This window comes from Octopus sinensis, linkage group LG20 (assembly GCF_006345805.1).
Source record: "Octopus sinensis linkage group LG20, ASM634580v1, whole genome shotgun sequence".
In the NCBI taxonomy this organism is placed as follows: Eukaryota; Metazoa; Mollusca; class Cephalopoda; order Octopoda; family Octopodidae; genus Octopus; species Octopus sinensis.
Window position 1 is genome coordinate 30,132,315 of NC_043016.1, and position 27,985 is coordinate 30,160,299.

At 36.1% G+C, this 27,985-nt stretch overlaps 1 protein-coding gene across 1 annotated transcript in view; it reads right to left on the reverse strand.

Annotated features, from left to right (window-relative positions):
* The window catches only part of LOC118767349 (atrial natriuretic peptide receptor 2-like), a 76,592-nt gene that overhangs the window by 22,961 nt on the left and 25,646 nt on the right, over positions 1-27,985 (reverse strand). The window contains exons 6-8 of the mRNA XM_036511743.1: positions 23,067-23,150; positions 9,743-9,837; positions 3,091-3,167 (exon numbers count right to left, since the gene is read on the reverse strand). Of these exons, the coding sequence (XP_036367636.1) occupies positions 3,091-3,167; positions 9,743-9,837; positions 23,067-23,150 (256 nt within the window). The remainder of the gene's footprint in view (positions 1-3,090; positions 3,168-9,742; positions 9,838-23,066; positions 23,151-27,985) is intronic.

A 27,985-nucleotide genomic window follows, 5' to 3' on the forward strand; every position in this document is an offset into this window, starting at 1 on the left:
ACACACACACACACACACACTCATCCATACATATATATATTTATACCTGTATGTATGTATGTACGTATATATGCATGTATGTATGTGCGTGTGTGTGTATATGTTTGTATGTATGTATGTGTGTGTATGTGTATGTATGTATGTATGTATGTATGTATGTATGTATGTATGTATGTATGTATGTATGTATGTATGTATGTGCAGATTTGTATGTTTTGCTTTATGTATGTATTCCCATACATATTGTTGCATATCTAGACATGCTCATATATACTTAAATGATAATCTTCTGGAAAGTTTTACAGATTTTTGTACATTTCCAGTAATGGATTGGATCTGCAGTCTTTTAATTAGCTTTCTCCTTTCTGGTTTTGAGAAGTCTAATTTCTCAATATTGATATTTAGGCAATGTGTTACATATACCAGAATCCCAATAATTACTGGTACAAATCTGAACTTGTAATCTGGATAGAGTAACTGAAGATTTCTCAATAGTTCAGCATAGGTGATCTCTTTTTCCTTAATGTATTTATGTATGACAGGCTTCTACAGAGTCTCCATTTTCCAAAACCACTCTCAAGGTATTGGTAGGCCTAGGGCTATAGTATAGTAAACACTTGACCAGTGTACATTGCAGTGGGACTAAGCCTGGAAATGAATGGTTGCCCAGAAAACTTCTTTACCACTCAGCCATGCAATAGATATTTTTCTAATAACCCATTTGTTGCAGAAGATCTTACGACCAACAAAGCCATAATCACCTTCACCACCACAACCAACACCACCAACACCACCACAACCACCATCATCATCACCACAACCTACACCACCACCACAACCACCACCACAACCACAACCACCACCACAACCAACACCACCACCACAACCACAACCACTACCACCACCACCACCACCACAACCACCACCACCAGCACCACAACCACAACCACTACCACCACCACAACCACAACCAACACCACCACCACAACCACAACCACTACCACCACCACAACCAAAACCACAACCACAACACCACCACAACCAACACCACCACCACAACCACAACCACCACCACAACCAACACCACCACCACAACCACAACCACCACCACCACCACCACCACCACAACCACCACCACCACCACAACCACAACCACTACCACCACCACAACCAACACCACAACCACAAACACCTCGACCACCACCACAACCATCACAACCACAACCACCACCACCACCACAACCACCACAACTACCTCCACCACAACTACCACCACCACCACCACAACCACCATAACTACAACCAACACCTCTACTGCAACCACCACCACCAACACCACCACCACAGCTACTGCCACAACCACTTTCATCACCATCATTATTATCATCTCTATTTTAAGGTATATCATTTTCTTGTTGGATTAATTAGGACATGTTTCTATCATGTCATATTACAAATCATTTTGATGCATTTCATCTGTGAATCCTAACATCCAAGGTTCAAACCTCAGGTCTTTCTTAAATGATCACATTCAAAGCAGTATGTCTATTGAACTCAATAACAATTTTTTTTTTCACTAATGACAACAATAATAGCAACTCAGCTTTGATAGACTCAATACTATTGAGGAATGGAAAGAAATTCCAGAAGAAAATTATCAGTTGCTTTACCACTTTTGTTTCATTATTGCTTATATGTCAAAGAATATTGACTCTTAGTACTTACACACACACACACAGGCTCTCTCTCTCTCTCTCTCTCTCTCTCTCTCTCTTTCTCATACACACACACACACACTCTCACACATGCTCTCTCTCTTTCTCATACATACACACACTCTCACACATACATACACACATGCTCTCTCTCTTTCTCTCTCACGCACACTCTCACACATACACATATATATACAAACACACTTTCACACATACACACATACACTTTCTCTCATAAACACACACACACACACACACACACTTTCTCTCTCTCTCTATCTCTCACTCTCTAACACACATACATACTATGCATCTATTGAAATGATAGACAAAGTCTTTACTAATCACAAGGTTTCTGCATCTTTTATAATGGAATAGTAAATGGGCTGTTGTAGCATTCATGCCTTTATCGAAAGGTAAACATAAGCTGGTTTGAAAGTGAAAATCAAAGCTTTCTCTGAGGCACACCTCAGTATTATAAACAACAAAACAAGGAATTATCTACCTTATAGTAATTATAATCATGATTATAATTTGGTAAGTGCCAAAGCACGAAACTTCCTACCTTCGAGTCATTTTGTAACTTGTGCCAGTTAACGAATAATTCTTTTTTAATTTTAGCACAAGGCCAGCAGTTCTGGAGGTAGTTGGAAGTCAATGGACGTTGAACCCAGTGTTGACTGATACTTACTTTATCAATCCCAAAAAGGATGGAAAGTAAAGTTGACCTTGGTGGCATTTAATCTCAGGGCATTAAAACACAGAAGAAACTGCCACTTCACATTCTGTTCAGCATCATCATCATCATCATCATCATCATCATCATCATCATCGTCGTCATCATCATCATCGTCATCATCATCATCGTCATCATCATCATCATCATCATTATCATCATCATCATCATTATCGTTATCATTGTCATCATCGTCATCATCATCCTCGTCATCATCATCATCATTGTCATCATTATCGTCATCTTCGTCATCATCGTCATCATCGTCATCATCGTCATCATCATCATCATTGTCATCATCTTCATCATCATAATTATCATCATCATTGTCATCGTCATCATCATCATCATCAACATCATCATCATCATGATGTTTAAAGTTCTCTTTCCATGTTGGCGTGGGTTGGACAGTTTGATAGGAGCTAGCCAGGCAGAAGCCTGCACCATACTTCTGTGTCTGTTTTGGCCTCAGGGTACATATATAAGGGTACTTCTGTGTCTGTTTTGGCATAAGGGTACATATATTCCCGATTTGAGTTCTATTTCCATGTTTGCATCAGAAAATCTACTTCATAATTACTTCATTTAAGCTAATTAATCATCTTATACATAGAAATTATGAATATGTCATTTACTTACAATTCCGAAACCAATGGAAGCTGCTGGCTAAATCCTCGCTTGCCATTCAACCAGTAAGTTTGCATTAAACCTTTACCCTGAAAGGATATTAAAAAAAACAGAGATGGTATTTAGCAAATCTTGATTTATTCTTTATAAATCATCCTTAATTAACATACCACAGAGGGCAAAGTTGAGTTGACTGGTATTATTTAGACATATAGGGTAAATAGATAAGTACAGGAACCAGTGCATAGATAAATATAGTAACTGTTGTTGTCTTTTAGCACCAGAAGGTCAGTCCTGATCCAAACAGGCCTATAATCAAAGATATTCTGGTTATGACCATAACATCTTATAAGCAGACAGTGTATCTAGAACTATATTATTCAATGCATTCTTTAATTTTTCAAAGACAAACAAGTATGATTTGAAGGAAATTTGGCTGTTATTTCTAGACAGGTTGAGTGACTATGTGGAAGTTTGTACTTTGAGTAGGATACCATGTTACTGTTATTGTTGATGTTGTTATTGGTATATAACCCTAGGTCAGCTCAGATGAAGTTGATTTAAAATCAAAGGTGTTTCACTCATGACCTTCCTGTCTTTTTCATAAGAGCAAGAGACCCAGGATCACGATATTTTTTAAGGCTGTAGGATATGGTTTGGGGGAAATTTGGATGTTATTGCTACATGATCAAGTAACCACATAAGGACATTTTAAAAAGATACAGAATTTTTATGCCTGGTATAAAACAGAAATACATTGATATAAAACAGAAATACATTGATATAAAACAGAAATATGTTGATATAAAAGAGAAATATGTTGATATAAAACAGAAATATAGGCATTAAACAAAAATACAGGCATAAAACAGAATTGAACTGGCATGAAATAGAAATGGACTGGCATAAAACAAATATAGTAACATACAAGAGAAATGATTGGCAAAACAGAAATACATTGGCATAAAACAGAAATAACTAACATAAAGCAGAAATGAATTGAGATAAAACAACTGAACTCATGAAATATAAACAGCTTACATTATTTACATTATTTACATTTGACGGATATTTGTCCTCATCTTGTTTGTTGTTAACACAATGTTTTGGTTGATATACCCTCTAGCCTTCATCAGGTGTCTTGGGGAAATTTCGAACATGAGTTCTCATTCCTAAGGTATTTTTCGATGTTGTTATTATTATTATTATTATTATTATTATTATTATTATTATTATTCAGGTCACTGCCTAGAATTGCCTAGAATTGGACTTGGGGTTAGTAACCCGCGCTCTTAACTACTACGCCATATGTCCATTGAATGAAACAAAAACAGGTAGAACATGCTTTGACATACACATGTTCACCATTCTCATCCTGTTAGTTTGCTCAATAAATGGCTTGTCAAGAAACATTAACCCTTTTGTTACCATATTTCTGTTACGATTTTCTGTGTTTCTTTCAATTAATTTTAAATACAACAAAGAATTTAGTAAAATAACTTAGTTATCATTCAGCTTCTGTTAGGAACATAAATTGTGACTAAGGTTTGGTGGAAGATTTTAATTCAGAACTTATGAAAACAAGACATTTGTACTCAGAGCCAGAGGTGGTCTCAGGCAGGTTGGTATCAAAAGGGTTAAGTAAAAATATACTTAATAATATCAAGCATTGACTAATTGATATAAAACCAAGAAAATAATATCAAGTATTGACTAACTGATATAAAATTGAAGACAATTACATGGATGAGAATCTAAGGTGAAATATAAATTTAAGTGATATGATCTCATAAAAGGCAGAAATCAAATGACAGAACAGAATAGAAAACATCTACGAAAACTGTTTGAAATTCGCATAAAATTAAAATTGATCTGAAAGACAGATAAACTCATTAAAAACAAAAATAAAGTGAATGAAACAAAAAAGGCAGAACATGCTTTGACACATACACATTCACCATTCTCACCCTGTTAGTTTTTTCAATAAATATGTAAAACAGTCACCATGGTAACAACAAAAGAAGAAATAGTTTCAGGCCATATCATTAACAGCAATTAATAGTTATTATTTCTTGTAATGAGAGCAATTGTAATGAGCTGTAGCAGCAAATAACTGATTATAGAATCGGCCAAGTGATTCAAAATGTCACAAACAAAAACAATATTTTGATGGAATTTATCTCATTTATTTCTTTGCATTTCTTAAATGTTATTTAATGTATCAACTAGAAGTTGCCATGTTGCTGGACAAATAATTTATAATTTAGAATTTAGAATTTATAAAAATTTATATATAATTTATATATATTCATATATAATTATATATATTTATATATAATTTATAATTTAGCATTTATAAAAAAATTATTCCTTGACATATTTTAAAAATATTTGTTGTGTAGTATAACGTAATGAAGTTTTTGAACTACTATCTAAGACTCTGGATAGTTGACTGGTTATATCACAGTGAAAAGATTCGTCTTCACCCAATCATCATCATCATCATTTGAACTGACTCTCTGTTCATTATGAATACGAGTGAGCGAACTGATCTGATCAACAGAACAGCCTGCTCGTGGAATTAAGGTGCAAGTGGCTGAGCATTCCACAAAGAGACATACCCTTAACATAGTTCTCAGAGAGATTCAATGTGACACAGAATGTGACATGGTTGGGCTACAAACCTAATTAGTACTTAAATGAATGTCTATTTGTGAAAACTAGATGCTGTAAGTACTTCCATGTTGAAGATAATGGACTGACTGAGTTGTGAGAACACTAGACCAGTGCTCTGCGACATTTTTTTCACTTGCACTACACTTATATTCCTTTAAAAATTCAGCAGCACACCTGAACTAAAAATATAACTAAAAATATAGGGAAAACAATTATATTCAGGTTACACTGTGGCACACCTAGCATTGTCTCATGGCACACCAGTGTTCCGAGGCTTACTGGTTGCAGAGCGCTACACTAGACAAAATGCCTCGTAACAGTTATAGTTGTAGCCGCTTTGAATTAAAATCCTACCATATTGTTTCCTTTTTGTGACAGTATATTTCTGTTTCACGTCAGTTTATTTCTGTTTTACATAAGTTTTTTTTTTGCTGTTTTATATAATTTCATTCCCATTTCATGCCAGTTCATTTCTTCATTTAAATCTTGTTCTAAGTTTATCGGTATTATTCTTGTTTTCTGTCAATTCATTTTGTTTGATATTTTATTATTTTGGACTAGAGTATCTGATTTATCAATAATGACTGTGGGTATTTTACTAAACTTGGTGATAATTACATTTTGGTTTGTATGTATGAATATCCAATTTTTCCAACTGGTGGTATTGTTGAAAAAAATGTACATGAAAGTTACTAATGAGGCTATGAGAATGTAAATACAAATGCCAAAATAACAGGAAAATAAGAAAATTATATTTATCACTCCTCAAATATTATACAGGTTTGATTACTTTTAATATGTACAACACATTGTAGTCAATATATTGTCATTCTACATTATGTTAATTTCTACAATAAATGCTTTGGCTTATTTCACAAATGTTGTAAATGTACATGTATTAAAAACTACCAGAATATATGTATATTTACACACGGGAACATAATTTTACAAACAGGTTAGATATATTTTTCTAAGAGTTTTCAATGAACAGCAGGTTCATTTTATGCTGTGCATTTTTGCAACATATTTGACACATTCTATGCAAAAGCTACAAATGTACTTTAACATAGCATTATTATTCACCACATGCTAGTGTGGAAAACAGACATTAAATTATTATGATGACTGCAAAAGTTTCTAAAGAACTATATTTCTTGTATAGGCATGAAGAGGCACCAACACCACTCAGCCTTCTGAATTTTCAATCTGTAATTTCATGCTATTTCTGTTGTTTTTTTTATACTCTGCTTAAATCAAGAAATAAATGCATGCATTGTAAGAGTAACGGTAAATACATGATAACTATCAGTAATTTGAATATAAAATGTAATAGTGGAATATAGTGGAATATATGAAGCAGAATAATTAGCAAGAGTAAAGAGTAAAGAGGAATCATCATCATCGTTTAACATCTGTTTTCCATGCTAGCATGAGTTGGATGGTTCGACTGGGGTCTGGGAAGCCAGAAGGCTGCACCAGGCTCCAGTCTGATCTGGCAGTGTTTCTACAGCTGGATGCCCTTCCTAACGCTAACCACTCCATGAGTGTAGCAGATGCTTTTTACGTGCAAATACATGCAATACATATTGATGACACTTAGTATATTATGTATGAATTAATTAGATTTCTATATTTAACCGGTATTAAGGAAGGATAGAAAAAAATATTAGATTTATAAACCCTAAAATTCACTCCATAATTGACCACTGGAATATGGCATAGTGGTTAAGAGTACGGGCTACTAACCCCAAGATTCCAAGTTCAATTTCCGGCAGTGACCTGAACACTAATAATAATAGTAATAATAATAATATTGAAAAATAATAATAATATTGAAAAATCCACTTTCGAAATTTCCCCAAGTCACCTGAAGAAGACTGGAGGGTATATCAGCCAAAATGTTGTGTTAACAACAAACAAAATGAGGACAAATATCCATCAAATATAAATAATGTTAATTAGTATCCGTCAAATGTAAATAATGTTAATTAGATATACTATTGAGAAAAAGCAGAAAAATGAACAGAATGAACTTTCTAAAACAAAAGCTAAACAGAACAACTCCAGCCTATGTCAAATAAATTAGAGCTGGATGTTGGATTATTTAGAGAGTAAATCATAAAAAGTGGAACAAACTCACAAAAAATGTATATATACAAATACATGTGTATTATATATATTCTTCTCGACTCCAGGGCACAAGGCACGAAATTTTGGGGGAGGGAGCCAGTTGATTAGATTGACCTCAGTATGCAACTGGTATTTAATTTATCGACCCTGAAAGGATGAAAGGCAAAGTCAACCTCACCAGAATTTGAATTCAGAACATGAAGACAGACGAAATACTGCTAAGCATTTCATCTGGCGTGCTAATGTTTCTGCCAGCTCACCGCTTTGTGTATTATGCACAGGGGTTGGGCAAAATAATGGAAACACCTTAAAATTTTAAACAAATTTATTTTAATATGGAGTAGGACCACATTTGGCAGTAATTACAGCTTGAATTCTGTGAGGTATGCACTTGTACAAAGTTTGAATTGTTTCCAAAGGAATTTTTGTCCATTCTTCAGCTAAAACAATCTCCAGTTCTTGTAGTGATGATGGTGGAGGATATCAACTCCTTACTTGTTTTTCTAAAATGCACCATAAACATTCAATAATATTGAAATCTTGGGACTGTGGTGGCCAGATAAGATGTTCAACTTCACTAGAATGTTCCTCGTGCCATTCAGTAACAATTTTAGCTGTGTGAATTGGTGCATTATCATCCTGCAAGATTACGTTTCCCTCTGGAAACAGTTCTGCAACCATAGGATGAATTTGATCAGATAAAATGCTTAAATAGTCTTCACTATTAATTCTGCCATGAAGGGAAACCATTGGCTGGTGGATTTCCAAGATATAATCCTGCAAGATCATCACAGATCCTCTTCCATGTTTAACAGTTGGAAGAAGGCAGTTGGGGTCAAATACTTCTTTTGGCTGTCTCTACATGTTTACTTGGCCAGTGGTCAGAAATAAGGTAAAGGATGACTCATCTGAGAAAATAACATTCTTCCACTGCTCTAGGGACCAATTCTGTAGGTTTTACTTCACTCTCAACACTTTGCAACATTTGTTTTATGAAACTAGTGGTTTTCTGATTGCAGCCCTCCCGTGAAATTCAGCTTTGTGCAGCTCCAAGTTAACTGTTTTTGTGGAAACTGGGTTCTCGAGGTGGTTATTAAGCTCTGCAGTAATTTTAGGAGCTGTACTTTTGTGATTCTTTCTAACAATTCAGAGTTTGACAATCGTTGTCTGAAAGTTTCGGTTTTCTTCCGGAGTTTAGTTTTGATGAGGAGGTTTTTTACTCTCTTTCTCAAAGACTATCATTACTTTCAAGACAGTACTTCTTGATACACCAAATATTTCATCTGTTTTCATTATGCTAGCACCTGCCATATGAACACCAGTAATTTGACCTCTTTAAAGTCTCATAGATCTGTCATTTTAATGAATTTTAATTACATTTTTCTGATAATATATGAAAAGAAACAGCAATTTTAGCAAAACATATTAAGTAACACTAATAATAAATAAAAAAACATAAAAATAAACAAACTTTTGATGGTCTTTATAGATATTTCAAAATTATGATGCTATGATGCTAGGTGTTTCCATTATTTTCTCCTACTCCTATATATTGATATGTTTCTGTTTTATGTGAATTCATTTCTGGTTTATTCCAATTCAATTCTTTTTTCATATTAGTCTATTCTCGTTTTATCTTTATCAAAAATGTTCTTGCTTTATGTCAATTTATTTTTATATAATATTTTTCTATTAGATATGTTTCTGTTTTAAGTAATTTCATTTCTGTTTTATATTTTATAACCAATCTTGTTTGGTTTCATGTCAGTTCAATATATTTTCTCTTTTTGCTTTCTTTCTGTTTCACAGCTATACCATGCTAGCAGATTCACTCAGTTGTTTTTGAAATTTCACTTACCTTAATCATTGTTTTGCCTCGGCTAGAAATAATATAGTCAGCAGAGTTGTCAAGCAAAGAATTCTTTGTTGACTCTGTAATGTGAACTCTCATTCCTGAAAATAGACATCAACAAATATATTTTATTTATGTCAATGTATTTGCAAACATGTAAATTCAAATGTGTTGTGTGTGTGTGTGTTTGAGTGATGTGTATATAATATATATATATATATATATATATTATATATATATTTATATGTATATTGTATGTATGTATGTATGTAAGTATGTATGTATGTGTGTGGTGTGTGTATATATATATATATATATATATGTAATAATAAATATTAGGGAATAAATCCAAATTTACAGGGAAAAAATCAGATTTAGGATTAAATCCAATTTATAGTAAAATATTATAAAATATTATTAGAGACAAAACCACTATTTTGCAAAACAAACAAGGAAAGACTTAATCAATACATAAAATTTTAATAAATAGTCAAAAAAACCGCCACTACAATTGTTTCTTGTCTTGATCGACAATCTTCAGGTGGACTTCCAATAAGTCAGTTTCAAATTATGAATTGGAAGTCCACCTGAAGATTGTCGATCAAGACAAGAAACAATTGTAGTGGCGGTTTTTTTGACTATTTATTAAAATTTTATGTATTGATTAAGTCTTTCCTTGTTTGTTTTGCAAAATAGTGGTTTTGCTCTAATAATATTTTATATATATATGTATATATATATGTAGTATATATATATATATATATATATGTACATATATATATACATACATACATATACATATATATATATATATATACATGTATGTATGTATGTTTGTATATATATATATATATATTATATATATACATACATATATATATACTATATATATATACATTATATATATATTATATATACACACACACATACATAAATACTTACATACATATATACATACATACATACATACAATATATATATATATATATATACACACACATACATATATACACACATACATATATACATACAAACATACATACAAATACACACACACACACACAATTTCTTGTTTCAATGATAGACTGTGGCCATTTTAGTTGATAGCCCTAGTACTTATTAATTTTTATAAAACTTATTCTATTGGTCTCTTTTGTTGAACCACTTAGTAACAGGGAGGTAAACACACCAGCATCCATTGTCAAGCAGTGGTGGGAGACAAACACAGACGCAAAGACACGCACACACACACACACACAACAAGTAGAAAAATAAATTTTAATCAACGTTGTTTAGATATTGAACAGTATATATATATATAATATATATATATAATAAAGGATAAAATGCTTTTCTTCTTCAAAAGCAGAAAAATTTGTTGGCCAACCAGTCACGAAGATCGAACTCACACCCCTCCAATATCCAGTTAGAACGCTCTACCATTTATTCTAAGCTGCATACGATGCACTGCTTTCAGTTTTCTTCCACCAAATTCACTCACGAGTTTGTTAAAATCCTTTAAATGTTGGATTATTATAATGCCCACTTCAATATACAGTATACTTAGTAAAACCAGTAAAGACACGACTATCTCTGACTGCTAACTACCTACTTCAGTACTTCATGTACTTCTCTTTACTTATAGTGACTAGGTTATACCATTCATCACATGGGAGGGGTGTACCATTATTACTAATTCCTTAAAACATCTCCCTTTTTAAGATTTTCTTAGGAAGTAATTTTTTTATTTACCCCCCACCTTTTTTGAGTTTTTTTCCGTACAATCTAATATTTTTCATGCTTGGCATCTATTTCAAGAACTCTGTACATTTTTTTTTTTTCACTTGTACACCTGGGTTCAATCAAACACATCATACAACCAATCCATCGGTTCCTTCATCTTCTTTGGTCTGCTTTCCATGAATCTCTTTTTCAGTTGGTTCCTGTGTCTCTTTTGTATGTCTTTTCTGCATTTTATCCAGTACAACATTTTCCCTATGCATCTGGTAATTATGCTAGTTTCACAACTCTGCTTTCCATTTTTGTATGCCCTCATATACACCTTTTCACCAACTTTATATAATCTTGCTATGTCTTCCAGGTACTTTTTCTTTTCTTACCAGGTAGCAATTTATCAAAGACTGATTTTACTTCCCTTGCAAACATCAGCTCTGCTGGTGATCTACCTGCCAGCGTATTCAGATTTGATGTCATACGGTACACTCTTAAAAATTGTTGTAGGACTACCTCATCCGTGACTTCCTTATTTGATTTTCTTAGGGCTCTTTTGAAGGTATCAATAAAGTGTTCTGCCTGTCCATTAGATCTGGAATGGTATGATACCATAGTTATATGTTCTACCGTGGACGTTTCACTGTCAGACACTATCTTGTCTGAGATGCCAAATCTTGCAAACAATTCGTGTAAAAAATTTATCACAGTTGAGGAGGTTGATTTTTTAACACTTACAAATTTCAGGCCATTTTGAGAGACTATCAACTACCACTAAGTAGTAAGAACCATTTAAAGGACCAATGATATCAATGTGTAGTTTCAACTACTGAACATTTACTTTCAAAAAATGTTTACTTTTTATTGTGGGCAATTTTTTATTTCGTTTTGGCTTACATACACATGTTCCACTCTTTTTTACTGCAATTTTTGCTTCAATCCCTCAGCTGCGTTCGAACCTTCAACTGAACTGACTATATTCCCACTCAAAACACTTATGAGTGTATTCCACAACTTGATTAGTTCCATCCATTCTGTGCCCAATAAATTAAGTGAACTTTTTAACACATTTATCTTTGCCTCTCTCGTTTGACCTCAAAATGTTACATTACATATGAATTCACCAAAAAAAAAAATCTTTTCCCGTAATGCCATGTGCTACCTTGTTCAATTTAATTAATTTCGGCTTACCAACATATTTCCAAGTTTTTTTTTTGTTTAGAACATTGGTATCACTCCCATTGTCTAAACTGCATTTTAACACTTGTATTCTGAATTTCACCTTCATGAATTTCTTTATCATATTACTAATTTCTTCCGATGACATACTATTTATTCTTTTTCCTATGTTCTGACATTTTGTCATTTTATATGTCCGCAATGAAAGCACTCTGCTTTCTTAAATGGACAATTTTTCCTGAGGTGTATACCTCCACATGCAAAACAGTTTTTTTTCCTGATTTTTGTCGTGTTTTTTCAAAAAAGATTTTATCTCTATTCTGACCATTTTGCACTTGCTTTACTTTTTACATTCAATTTCCTCTCGGCTGTGTTTTAATTTGACTGTCCTATCACATTCTTCTGACACCTGCTGTAGGGCTACATCTTGGTAATGTTCCAGCTTTCTGAGAATTCTAATTCTAACTTCTGTGTCCTTTTTGGCAGTAAATCCCTGTGTAAAAACCAGGCATTTGAACATATTTGACATTAATTCATCCAGCTTAAACTTCTCACATTCCCTGTTTACTCTACCAGCATATGTGATGTAGTCCTCATCGTTGTTTTTCTCTATGTTCAGACACTTCCAACATGTGTCGAACAACAAGTTTTTTTCACTGAAAATTTTACACAATATATCTATTATGTCATTAAAGTTTATGTCTGAACGTTTCCATGGGAGCACATATGTATATATATTTATATATATATTTTATAAACTCTAAGCTTATAAAATATTATTATCATTATTTACAAGAATATACATATTAGCACCACCTACCAAATAATCATAGCCCAACTAATTAGAGAGAGAGTTAGTCTAGATGAGATGCAGTTTGGGTTTGTCCCAGGGAAAAGCATCACTGATGCTATCTTCCTGGTAAGGCAGCTACAAGAGAAATACCTAGCCAAAGATAAGCCCCTGTACCTGGCTTTCGTTGACATGGAGAAAGCCTTTGATAGGGTCCCCCGATCCCTCATCTGGTGGTCAATGAGGAAACTAGGGATAGATGAATGGCTGGTGAGGGCTGTGCAAGCACATGTACAGAGGCCGTAAGTAAGGTTAGAGTTGGCAACATGTAACAGAAGAAAGAATTCAAAGTAGAGGTTGGGGTCCACCAGGGTTCAGTACTCAGCCCCTCCTATTTATCATAGTACTCCAGGCAATTGTGGAGGAATTCAAGACAGGTTGCCCCTGGGAGCTCTATGCTGACGACCTCGCTCTAATTGCTGAGTCACTATCAGAACTGGAGGAGAGAAGTTCCAGGTGTGGAAGGAGGGTTTAGAATCGAGGGGCTTAGAGTCAACCTAGCTAAAACCAAAGTACTAATAAGTAGAAAGGTAGACAATCCACAAATATCCTCAGGAAGATGGCCCTGCTCGATCTGTAGAAAAGGTGTGGGTAGAAACTCTATAAGATGTACCCAGTATGTAAGCTATGGACACATAAGGGTGCAGCAATGTCAAAGTAGGCTAACTGGGAAGATAGTTTTGTATGTGGCAGATGCTCGGAGCATTGACCTCCGAAAATCTGCAGAGAAAACAACTTCCGTACTTTCGGGGGGGAAAAACTAGAAGTAGTTGATAGCGTTCCGCTATCTAGGTGACCAAGTCAGTAGTGGGGTGGGTGCGCTGAAAGTGTAACTGCTAGAATAAGAATAGCCTGGGCAAAGTTTAGGGAGCTCTTACCTCTGCTGGTGACTAAAGGCCTCTCGCTCAGAGTGAAAGCAGACTGTATGATGCATGTGTACGAACAGCTATGCTACATGACAGTGAAACATAGGCCGTGACTGCTGAGGACATGCGTAAGCTCGCGAGGAACGAAGCCAGTATGCTCCGATGGATGTGTAATGTCAGTGTACTTACTCGACAGAGCGTTAGTACCTTGAGAGAAATGTTGTACCTAAGAAGCATCAGTTGTGGTGTGCAAGAGAGACGATTGCGCTGGTATGGTCATGTGGCGGAATGGATGAAGATAGGTGTGTGAGAAAGTGCCATCCCTAGCAGTTGAGGGAAACCCGTGGAAGAGGTATAGACCCAGGAAACCTGGGACGAGGTGGTGAAGCAACGACCTTCGGACGTTAGGTCTCACCAGGAAATGACTAGAGACCGAGACCTATGGAAGTATGCTGTGCGTGAGACTGAGAAAAGAAGACCCGCAAAAAGAGTGAAGCCATAATCCGTGGCCCCTACTGGGACGTAGTCAGTCCACCTGTGCATACCTTCCTTCTTGTGACACTTGTGAAGACCTGTTGAGGCAAGTGAGAATCGAATCAAATCAAATCAAATCGAACAAATCAAATCAAATCAAATCGAACCAAATCAAATCAAATCAAATCGAACCAAATCAAAATAGATGTACATCAATGGAATTTGTACCCTGTGGTACCAGTGCCGGTGGCAAATAAGAAAACCCCCGAACGTGACCGTAGCCAGTACCGCAACGACTGGCCTCCGTGCTGAGGGACACGTAACAAACACATCCGAGCGTGGCCATCCGCCAGCTTCGTCTGGCACCTTGTGTCGGTGACACAAAGAAAAACACCATCCGAGCGTGGCCGTCAGCCAGCCTCGTCTGGCAACTGTGTTGGTGGCACATAAAAAAACACCATCCGAGCGTGGCCGTCTGCCAGCCTCGTCTGGCACCTGTTGTCGGTGGCAAATAAAATCACCCACTACACTCTCGGAGTGGTTGGCGTTAGGAAGGGCATCCAGCTGTAGAAAACTGGCCAGATCTGACGGCCTGGTGCAGCATTCGGGCTTGCCAGACCCCGTTGAACCGTCCAACCCATGCTAGCATGGAAAGCGGAGTTAAACGAGGTGTGATTGATGATGGATATATATATTAATATATATATCTATATATATAGATATATATATAATATTACATATATATATATTATATATATATATATTATATTATATATTATATATAATATAATATATATCATATATATTATATATATATATATCTATATAATATATATATATATATATATATATAATATATATATATATATATATAATTTAATCCTAACGGGAAACAAAAAAAAAAAACAACAAAAGTGGAACATTACAGTATTATTAATAGGCGCTCAGGAAATATGGAAGCAGGAAGTATGACGTTTCGAGCGGGAGCTCTTCGTCGGAAACATAAAGAAGGAAGAGAGAGGAAGGAAGAAGATCCCAAAGCGGGGCAAAGGAATGAGGAGAAAAAAACGACTGGTGTTTACGAAGTACACATGGTGAAAGCGGACGGGAAGTTTACGATAACAAGAGCAAAGTAGGTTTTTAAAGCCAAAAGAGTGGAGACAGGGTTGGTAACACAACAGATGTGTGTGTATGTGTGAGTGTGTGCGTGTGCGTGTGTGTAGTGGTGTGTGTGAGGCGAGATAAAAAACAACAAATATAGTATGTGTTAGTGTGTGCGTCTGGTGTAGGCGTGTGAGGTAGGGGCGAAACAGTAGTAGACATAGCAGACAGTGGTCGGTCAGTGTAAGAAAATGAAGGAAGGAGGAAGGGAGGGAGGGAAGGGGTGGGGCGTATGTAGCGTGCCAGCGTGTGTTGATAGTAGTGTGTGTGTGTGTCCAGTGTCGTGGTAGTATTAATGGCGAGTAGATTGAATGTGTGTAAGAGTAATGTATATATTTAAGCAATGGTGTGTGTGAGTGGGTTGTGTATATGTGTGCGCGTGTGTGTAACAAAAAAAGGGGGGGTTAAGGAAAAAGGACTCCAGCTGAGGGGAGATGGAAGAGTGGTCCCGCGGAGACGGGCGTGGGAGAACCCAACGACAAGCGACGGTCCCAGGAACGAGAGCGAGGTGCATGCAGCGCATATGCGTGCGCGAACCGGCGCAAGCGCGTGTGTGCGCGCGCCTGCGAGTATGCGTCGTATATGATGTGTGTGTTGGTGTGTGAGTGTGTCTGTGTGTATGTCTGGGTGTGTCAGTGTGTCCGATGAATGTATGTGAGTATGTGTGTATATATGTGTGTGCATAGATGTATGTCCGTGTGTGTGTGTGTATGTGTATGAGTGTGTATGTATGTACGTGTGGGTGTGTGGAAGTGTGTGTATGTGCATGTGTGTGCGCGTACATACAGGTGTGTGAGTGAGTGTGTGTGTATGTATGTGTGTGTAGGATGCATGTATGTGTATGGGTGTATGTATGTGTGTGTGTATGTATGTATGTGTACGTGCGTGTGTGTGTGTGTATGCGTGTAGGTGTGCGCGTGTGCATGCATGCATGCATGTGCGTATGTGTGTGTGTGTGCATGTGTGTGAGTATATATGTATGTGCGTATATGTGTGTGTATGTGCGTACATGTGTGTGTGTGTATGCATGTGTGTGGTAGTAGGTGTCTAGGCATGTGTGTATAGGTGTATGTATGTAAGTATGTATGGGTGTGTCCGTGTATGTGTGGTATGTATGTGTGTGTATGTAGGTGTGTGGCGTGTGTATATAGGTGTATGTATGTATGTCTGGGTGTGTCCGTGCATGTTTGTGTGTGTGTGTGTATGCTGTGTATGTAGGTGTGTGTGTACGTGTGTAATGTATGTATGTATGCGGTGTGTGCGTGTGTATGCGTGCGTGTGTGTATGTAGGTGCGTATGTATGTGTGTGGGAGTGTAGGTGTGTGTGTGTGTGGTGTGCGTGTTTATGTGGTGTGTACGTATGTGAGTGTGAGTGTATGGGTGTTTGTCATGCATGTGTGTGCGCGTGCAGGCGAGTGTGTGTAAGTATTGTTGTGTATGTTTGTGTGAGTGTGTATGTGTGTATGTCTGTGTGTATGTATGTGCGTATAGGAGTATGTAGGTATGTGTGTGTGTATGTGTATGGGTGTATGTATGTATGTGTGTGTGCATGTGTATAAGTATATGTGTGTGTGCGTATGTGTGTGTATGTGTATGTGTGTGTTTATGTATGTGTGTATGTATGTGTGTAGGCGGTGTGTGTGTAGATGTATGGGTGTGTGTCTGTGTGTTGTTTGTGTGTGTGTGTAGGTAGTGTGTGTGTGTCTGAGTGAGGGTATGGCTGTGTAGGTGTGTGTGTGTAGGAATGTAAGTGTGTGTGTGTACAAGTGTAATGTATGTATGTAGGTGTGTGTGTGTGTGTGTATGTGTACGTGTGCGTGTGTATGTGTGTGTGTGTATGCATGTGAGTGTGAGTGTATGGGTGTATGTCTGTGTGTGTGTATGTATGTATGTGTGTGTGTGTGTGTGCGGGTATGTGTGTGTGTGTGTGTATGTGTGTGTGTGAGTAGGTGTGCGTGTATGTATGTGGGTAGGGATGCATGCGAGTGTGTGGGTATGTATGCATACATACGCACGCGCACATCCGAAGCAAGCCCACACACACGAAGCGCGCTCACGCACACAACGCACAAGCAATACAACGCAAGCCCATGGGGCCGACCAAGCCCCCAGCGCGCGCGAGCGCAAAGGCCCTCGAACGCCCCGCTACGCGGGAACCGAGGATCCATCAGCCAAAACTGGAAAGCAGAAAAGAGGGGGGGCTGCCTGGATGCAAAAAGGTGTATGTGTGTGTGCATTCAGTGTAAAGGTGTGCATGTGTGGGTATGTATGTATGTGTGTGCCTACATGTATGTGTGCATGTGTGTGTGTGTGAAGTATGTACGTGCGGTGTGTGTGTGTGTGAGTGTGTGTGTATGTATGTGCGTATGTATGTGTGTATGTATGTGTGTATGTATGTCTGTGTGTGTGTGTGTGTGTGTGTGTAAGTATGTATGTGTGTGTGTATGTATGTATGTGTGTGTGTATGTGCATGTTGGTTTGTATGTTAGTGTGTGCATGTATGTCTATAAGTGGTGTGATTAAATGTGTGAATGTATGTACGTAGAGGGTCTACGTATGTGTGTGTGTGAACCGGGCGTGGGGAGGTAGGTAGTGTGTGTGTGTGGGTGGTGTACACGGGAAACAAAAAAAAAAAAAAAAGAAGCGGATCTCAAGAGGAGGGGGCTGTGTTAAGTCCGGTGGGGTAGTAGTTTGTAGGGTGAAGATGTAGCGTTGCTCCAAGTGGAGCCTGGAAAGTGGGCGACCATTGTGGGGGGCGAGACCAAACACTGAGATGTCATCTAGGGAATGGCCGGCCGAGCAGAAGTGGCGTGCGACGGGAGAAAAAGAGTGTAGGCGAACGTCCCTCAAATGTTCAGTGAAACGGTCGGACAACCGGCGTCCCGTCTGTCCTACATACAGCATCCCGCATAGGTTGCATTTAATGCAGTAAATAAGGCCAGCGAGGTGCACGTAGTAAAGAGTGCCTAATGCGTACAGTATGCTGGTGGAGCCGGTGACAGCGGTGGTGTTGGTGATGAAGGGGCAAGGTTGCAGATATATTGGAGATGTACTTGCATAGCAAGTGATTTTATCTGAGATTGTGTGCTGGAACGAAAACAATTGCAGCGTGGAAGGTGTTTGTAAGCCATTTAAGAAACACACAAAAGCCATTCGATTCACTTCAACATTTAAGTTTAATTTGTTACCTTCCACGCTGCAATTGCAATTATATATATATATATATATATATATATATATATATATATATATATACATACATAATCTATACTCTTACTCTTTACTCTTCTACTTGTTTCAGTCATTTGACTGTGGCCATACTGGAACACCACCTTTAGTCGAGCAAATCGACCCCAGGACTTATTCTTTGTAAGCCTAGTAGTACTTTTCTATCGGTCTCTTTTTGCCAAACCGCTAAGTTACGGGGGACGTAAACACACCAGCATCATTGTCAAGCAATGTTGGGGGGACAAACATACACACACACACACACACACACACACACACATATATATGATGGGCTTCTTTCAGTTTCCCTCTACCAAATCCACTCACAAGGCTTTATGGATGGAAACCAAATGAAGAAATGATGCTTTAAGTTTAATTAAAACTGAAAACATTTAATTAAAACTTAAACAAACCAGCTAATCATAGCTGCTGCTAATGTCATAGCTAACATAGGCTAGAACTGAAAAACTGAAGATATAAAAGAAAATGAAAAGAAAGAACAAACTGGAGGATGAGAATACAAATGAAGCTGGAAAAGACACGGAAAGAACTGAGCAATTGAATAAGATAATGAGAGGAGAACTCAAGAATAAGGGAGTAATTAGAAAATTGAATGAAGTGTACAGGTTAGAAGAAAGGGGAAAACAAATGGTTCATGAAAGATTGACACAAAAGGTGACAGCATTAAAGGCCAAATTGAAAAGATGTGATGATAGATGCAAAGGTTTTGAACAGAATAGACTCTTCCGATCAAATAGAAGGCATTTATTTGAGGAAATAGAGGGCCACCAACACCAGGAACTGATTCCAAATGTGGAAGAAAGTAAAGAATTTTGGGGAAGGCTGTGGAACAGGCCAGCAAGACATAAAGAAAATGTGGAGAGGCTAACAAAGTTGGAAAGACAACTTGCAATTGTACCAAGACAAAAAGATAGCAAAATTAATCTATATACAGTGAGACAGAATTTTTATAAAAAAAGCAAATTGGAAAGGACCAGGCCCAGATGGAATTGTTGGCTGAATAACTTTACACAGTTGCATGAAAGGATTTCTGCACAACTGGATGACCAGTTTAAATTGCCCACCTTAAAAGGAGTTTTAAGGTGGGCAATTTAAACTGGTTGTGTGCATACGTGCATATATATGTATGTATACTTTTGCAAATGTAAGTATACTGTATGTTGTATATATATATATATATATATATATATATATATATATTTGTATTTATGTGCTATCTGAGTATATTCCACTGATGAAGGCAAAGCATTTCTTTTGCAAAGCCAGAAACCCAGGATCTGCAATTATCCAGTAATTTTTTGCTAGTTTATTTTGTCTCTTTGTCTTCTCTCCTGGTGCTGTATGAACATTTAATGTGATTTTAGAGTCAAGTTTTGACTGCTATTTCCAGCGTGGAAATATATAAATATATATATATATATATATATATATATATATATATATATATATATATATATATATATATATATAAACTTTCTCAGAACTGTATTACATTATATATATGTGTGTGTGTGTAGTGTGTATATGTGCGTGTGTGTATGTATGTATGTATGTATGCATATGTGTGAGAGTGTGTGTGTGTCTAAATCATCATCATCATTCTAGGAATGAATCTTTCCTTTTATTTTTGCTTTTAACTCTAAAACATGTTCAGGAAGTGAATAAATTTTTTGAATCAAACGTTGATGAAGCAAAATTATTTGAAGATATCTTTTGAATTTGATCAAATCTATTGCTAATATGATAGTATTGCCAACATGTAAATGTACAACTGATCCTTTTGATCCTGATGCTTATATTGAAGAATTTCTTAATTCTAAACCAAATTTAGGCTACAGGTTCAAGTGAAAGATAGCAGAAATCATAATCAAAAAGACTTTAACAGCTACAGAAGGAAATAATATTTGTAAAAGAGCACATCAATTTTTACTCTTTTTTAATTAAAAGCTCAAGTTACATTTACTATAAAACTTTATTATACTGAAGAGTATCAAATGCTTTTCTGCAGAAAATACTTTGAGACATTTAAAAGAGCCATTTTTCCTGTCTTAGAAGTAATGCATTTATTTGAAGAAAAAAATTGCTTCAAATGAAATTCAATTTAATAGCTTCCATTTAGTTAAATGGACAAATTCGTCTAACACTGAGGCATTCTGGTTAGAAGTTTTGGATTAGAAAGCTGCCAGTGGTGGAAATCCTTTTAGAGACGTTGCAAAATTTGCCATTAACCTATTAATATTGCCAAATTCAAATGCCGAGGTCGATCAGTTTTTCAGCAGCATGAGTAGAATCAAATCAAAACTGCAAAACAATATGCAGCTTCCTTTGCTTGGATCAATACTTTCTGTTACATATGGCCTAAAAAAATATGGAAAATGTCGCAAAAAACTTCAGCATTCCAAAAACTATATTCAACAAGATTGGGACTTTGGATGTATACAAAAGTCAAGACCCAGAGACTGCAGCTGAACAAATCAGTGAAATCAAAGAAATTATTTCTCACTGCTGAATGTAATTAAAGAATGAAAATAAATATGTAAATAAAAATGAGTCGTTTACAATATAATTGGACTATTTCTAGGGAGCCTTCTAAGCATTTCAGAACATCTTTTTCTCATGTGCTCTTATTATTTATTATTCTTGCACATCAGCATGTCAAAACACTGCTAGAAATAACAGTCAAAACATTAAAATATACATGAATGAAGGTAACATTAAAACATTCGCAAGCAAATTAAATATTTAAAAGCTACGAACAGACAAACCAACAAGGGTTGCTAGAAATGACAGTCAAAATATTGTTTAATACACACAATTATTAGTTAAAAATATTGAAGAATGCAAGTTTGCAATACACACTAGGATTTTATGAAATAAACTGGTTAGCACTGTGTAGTCAAAAATGACAGCTAATTGCAGTATTTTATATATAAATATGGATGATAAATTAATACACTTGTCAATGTCCACATACATTCACATAGTTCCGTTGTACATGCACACACATACACACATATACTCACACAGAGTTGAAATGCTGTTTGATTTTTCTTTTCAGTATTGAATGTTCACCATCCCACCAGTTTGCTATCACCCCTTCCTTCTTTATTCATCTATCACCCCTTCCTTTCTCATTCATATGCTGTGACGGAGAAAAACACATGAGTATTATTATAGTAGACGATTATATTCCTTGTATCTCCCTCTCCACCTTGTGTGCATGCACAGCATCTTTGGTTACTATGGAAACACAGTTTTTTGCTACCTTGATGTGTAAAACATTCGCTTCTGATTGGCTAAAATACCCAAATTTTGCAAATTTTAAAGGCTAATAACTTTTTAATTATGGATTTGTAGGGAAAATGAATTTAATTTTCATAATTAGTATACAAAGCTTAATCCATATACCAAACTTGAAAACAAATGGAATAACATTGTAAGCAGTGTTGAAAACCACAAAGATCCCAGTGATTTATTCCAACAATTCATATTGCCTTTATTTTCATAAAAAATGTAGATAAATGAAAATAAAAATAAAAATAATAAAAGATATGATAAAAAATTTTTTAAATTTTGTTGGCTAGTTTATTAGAATTATCTCCCCTGGTTGTTGTTTTTCCCTTTGTTTTAAAAAAAAATTTCAAACATTCCCTCTCCTTCTAATTTTCTTGCATAAATTCATTTGATCCAAGTTTTTCAACTCATTATGTCACATATGTGAGATCCTACTCCGAGTGAATTTAGAATGTCAAGATGCCTGAAGTACTTTTTTCTTTGCCATGTTGTGTCAACTGAATTTTTTACAACAAAAATGTCTTACCTTGTCCCGTAGACTCCATTCGTGAAGCTGTGTTGACTGTGTCTCCAAATAAACAATATCTCGGCATTCTAATACCAACGATTCCTTCAAAGAATCAAAGCATATTAAATTAAATGTATATTAATGAAGTATAATTTGATTATGCATATTTAAAAAAATTTATTATGCATCTTTTCCTCTCTTCTTCATAGAAATACCAAATGAAATTGAACTGATATAAAGAAATTACAAATAATGATAATTTCAGGACTAATGCCTATAATAGAAAGGGTTGTAATTGTCGTCGTCGTCGTCGTCGTCGTCGTCGTCGTCGTCGTCGTCGTCGTTGTTGTTGTTATTATTATTATTATTATTATTATTGGTTGAGCGATATTTCAACAGTAAGCCTGTCTTTTGTCAAGCTCAAAATAAGAAGTGATAAAAATTCAAAATTATAGAAATTTAAATTAAAAGTATGAACGAGAGCAACCAGTGTCCACATGTTGATGGAATGACATCATCAGTTTTTAAGTCTCAGTTTTTTAACAGGCAAAAAGAAAAAGACAGAAAAAAGACAGGAAAAATGAGGAAAGAAAAAACAAAAGGAAAAACAAGAATATTTAATCAAACAGTTTTGTATGAAGTTGATGATATTCTCTTGTCATCTTATTCATTCCTCCAGGACATGATGTTAATAACCTGCAAACATATTTCTCCTCATACATTCTGAGAAGTGAAAGTGAAGTAGATTCAGAATATTTTCTGAGATTATGCACTTTCAAGTCTTTTTCAAAATTGCAGCCATTTGAAATGAAATGTTTGACAAGTTCTGTAACCTGGCTATGGAAAATGAAGAAGGTGAAGATAGGGCCAATTATTGCTGGGCCCTTGGGAACAGTATCAGAAGGTACCAAGAAGAATATAAAGGAAATTGGAATAGAGTGCCCAGTAGAACTGTTATAAAAGGCTTGCCTCCTTGGCATGACCAGAATAATCAGGAAAGTATTAGATAGCTGAAAAGAATGAATAGCATGGTACTGTAGGCAGTTACAGTGAATCACGATTAAAGGAAATAGCAAATGAAATAGCTAAGGTTAGCAAAGCTAGACAGACCTTCATTGCATATGCAATACAATAGATGACAGAATTCCTTTAGTGATTAACTGGCACCAAAATTTCGATGGCATTTCAAAAGTTTGCATGAAAGTTATCAGCATGTGGCAAAAAAATATCCTCATTTCAAACAGATATTTCCTCAGCTGCCTATTGTAGCCTTTAGACGGAATAAGAATATAAGAGAATTATAGACCTCTATATCTGACTCCAAGAAAACGAACATTGGAGTATCTTCACGCTGTACCTTGAAAAACAGCTGCAAGAGAGGTATGCCCTGTTCATTGTACAACAACACGAGTCAAGTGAATTCCATCAGGAATCATAACAGAAATGTTATGATTTAAACAGAAGGTGGGACATGTAGAGATTCACATTTGGTGTACATAGCAGAATGTGTGAAACACAACTTGATTCATGTTGGTTGTACAACAGAACAATTAAACAAAAGGTTTAATGGGCACAGATTTGATGTCAGGCACAATAACAGTAGTTTAACAGAACTTGTTGAACATTTCATTTCAAGCGGCTGCAATTTTGAAGAAGACTTGGAAGTGCATATTCTCAGAAAATATTCTGAATCTGCTTCGCTTTCACTTCTCAGAATGTATGAGGAGAAATATGTTTGTGGGTTGTTAGCATCACACCCTGGAGGGATGAATAAGATGACAGGAGAATATCATCAAATTTATACGAAACTATTTGATTAAATATTCTTCTTTTTCCTTTTGTTTTTTTCCTTTCCTCATTTTTCTTCTCTTTTTTCTGTGTTTTTTCTTTTTGCCTGTTATGAAATTGTAATTTAAAAACTGATGATGTCATTCCATCAATGTGTGGATGCTGGTTGCTCTCGTTCATACTTTAAATTTAAATTGCTATAATTTTGAATTTTTATTACCTCTTATTTTGAGCTTGACAAAGACAGATTTACAGTTGAAATATGCAACCAATAGAATATCTATTACTATCAAATCACACTCTTCATCTTGACGGTTTACAATCGTGAAGAGTTACGTCAATCCTTTTTAAAATATTATTATTATTATTATTGAGTGAGAGAGCAGTGCATGCTATCAAAGGGACACTGGGATACAAATATACAAAGCTCAGTATACCCATCATGACTACCCGTCTGATAAGGGCACACCAGGCACATGCATCACAACCATATGTGCACGACATGGTGATCTCATATCAAAATAAACAGCACATGACCTTGCAGGTGGGGTCCTGTTAGAATTTTCTTCAGGTTGAGTAGCCCATCCCGCTCAAAAGGTCCCTGAATAAGGATTGTTTAAGGATGCCGAACAAAACACCCATATTTCTAGAGGTGAATGAACCAAACCCCAAAGAATTCCTCTCAAAACATGGCTATGATGCTTCCCCACTACTTCTGCTCGTGATCAGAGATACACATATCGTCAGCCACTAAGGGGCATGCTCAACTGGTTAAGGTCAAACAACTGACAAGCAAATCTGTGGTATTGAGCAGAATATTTGCTGTAGCCCATCTTTTATACCTAAACAAGACAGTGTACATGATAACACTTCCAATCAGTTAAGATCAGAAGCCACGAGAGCCACTGTCTGGTACTGCATCAGGGCATTTATTATTATTATTATTATTATTATTATTATCATTATTATTATTATTATTATTATTATTATATTATTATTATTATATCTCTTTATCACAGGTTTTGTTGGAGCAGCTCAAGTCTTGCATGCATAGTGGGCTTATTGCCTGCAGCCTACGGTAAGATGCTATTCGTTCTTTTCAGCTATCTAATACTTTCCTGATTATTCTGGCCATGCCAAGGAGGCAAACCTTTTGTAACAACAGTTCTACTGAGCACTCTTATTCCAATATCCTTTATATTCCCCTTGATGCTTTCTATTGGTTCCCAAGGACATAATAATAATTGGCATTATCTTCACCTTCTTCATTTTCCATAGACAGGCTTTTTCGTACTTAAGAGGGTTGTATATATCTATCTTTCCGTTTTCCTTCTTGATTATTTGTGGGTCAAAGGGGTATGCAACATCAACTATATAGCATATGTGCTGCACCTTGTCCATCACCACTAGATCTAGTCTGTTATGCTCTAGTGCCTGATCTGTTTGGATTGGGAAATCCCAGAGGATTTTGCTAGTCTCCGACACTTACACTCTCTGCAGTTTGTGCTCGTATCATGTCTTGCCTCTCCCTAGACCCCACTTTTTGCACAGTTTTCAATGTAACATTTTTACCGCCTGGTCGTGTCACCACAACTTGTAGTTTTGAGCAAGTCTAGGGCATTCGTTCATGATATGGGCAATGGTTTCATCCACACTATTGCAGATGCGGCACAGCAGAGACACTTGCTAATTCCTCAGGTTGACCCTCCAGTTCATGGCCATTATTGTTGTTGTTGTTGTTGTTGTTGTTATATGTTTGGCTTTTGCTTTGTATCTGTACAAGTTGTCTCAGTTTCACCCAGAGACCTCAAGAGACACATAATTAGAAGATGAAATTGATATTATGACTAGGGTTCTTATTCTCTATCTCATGGTCACACTGAATCATAAAATCCCATAGGATCTTTGCATTTCTATTTTCGATGCTGCCTTCAGCTTTGTGGTTGTACCAATGTTTTGCTCTGTCAAGTCCATACTTGTTGCAAAGTGTCCAATGGACAAGCCTGGCTATATTGTTGTGGTGTCTCTTATATTCCTTCTGGGCTAGTGGTGTACATTGGCTGGTTATATGCCATACGGTTTCACCATTTTGTCCACAGATTCTGCACTTATCACTTTCTGCTGTGTTGTCTATTTTGTATTTTATGTAGTTTGTTCTTAGTGCTTGCTCTTGGGCAGCACAGATTAGAGCCTCCGTTTCCGGTTTTAAATCACTTTTAGTCATCCACAGCCGTCTTTTTTCTCACTCTGTCTTATCTTCAACATCCCTATGAAATTGACCATGCATTCTTTTCTTTACCCACCTATTTTCAGTTTCATTCTTTTTTTCAGTTGCTTGTTCAGTGCTTTATCTTTGCAATCTTTCATCCTACACAAACCTGACCTTCTTACTTCTAATAATAGTGGTTCTGTGGCATTTTTTTACATACCATGCTATGTTGTTTTCTTCTGCTCTATTGCTATGTTAACATCCAATAAATCCTCTTCTCCCTCTTTTTCTGTCCATGTCACCTTTTGAGTGGAGTAAACCATATCTAGTTAGTAACTTCCTTGTCTTTCTGTCTAAGCTGTTTAGTTCATCTACTGTCCATGCGATTACCCTTGCTAAGGAGTGAAACTGCCCAGGTATTGATACCTTTGATCTTATTCCGTCCATTTAATTTCGACTTAAGGATCAGTCTCAGTCTGCGCAAGTACTCCACTTTAAATTTTTCTGTCATTTCTGTCATTCCATCAATTTATCCATTTCCAAAATCCTCAAGTACTTATAACCCGTCTCTTCTATCTGCTTCATAACCACCCCCGACGGTATCATTAGCCTGTCCATTCATTATTATTATTATTATTATTATTATTACTATTATTATCATTAATAATAATAATAATAATAATAATAATTGGAAGATATGTCTTGTGATAATTCTTTTGACTTTTTAAACAGAGTGTTCAAATCTTGCTGAGCTCAGCTTTGCCTTTCATTCCTCTGGGGTTGAGGAAATGTAGCACCAATCAAGTACTCAGGTCAATGTTATTGACCAACTCTCGCTCACCAAAATTGGTGGCCTTGTGTCTAAATTAGAAACAATTATTGCCATTATTGATTTATATGATAAAAATCCTCCAGGAAATTAAAAAAAAGGAAAGAAAAA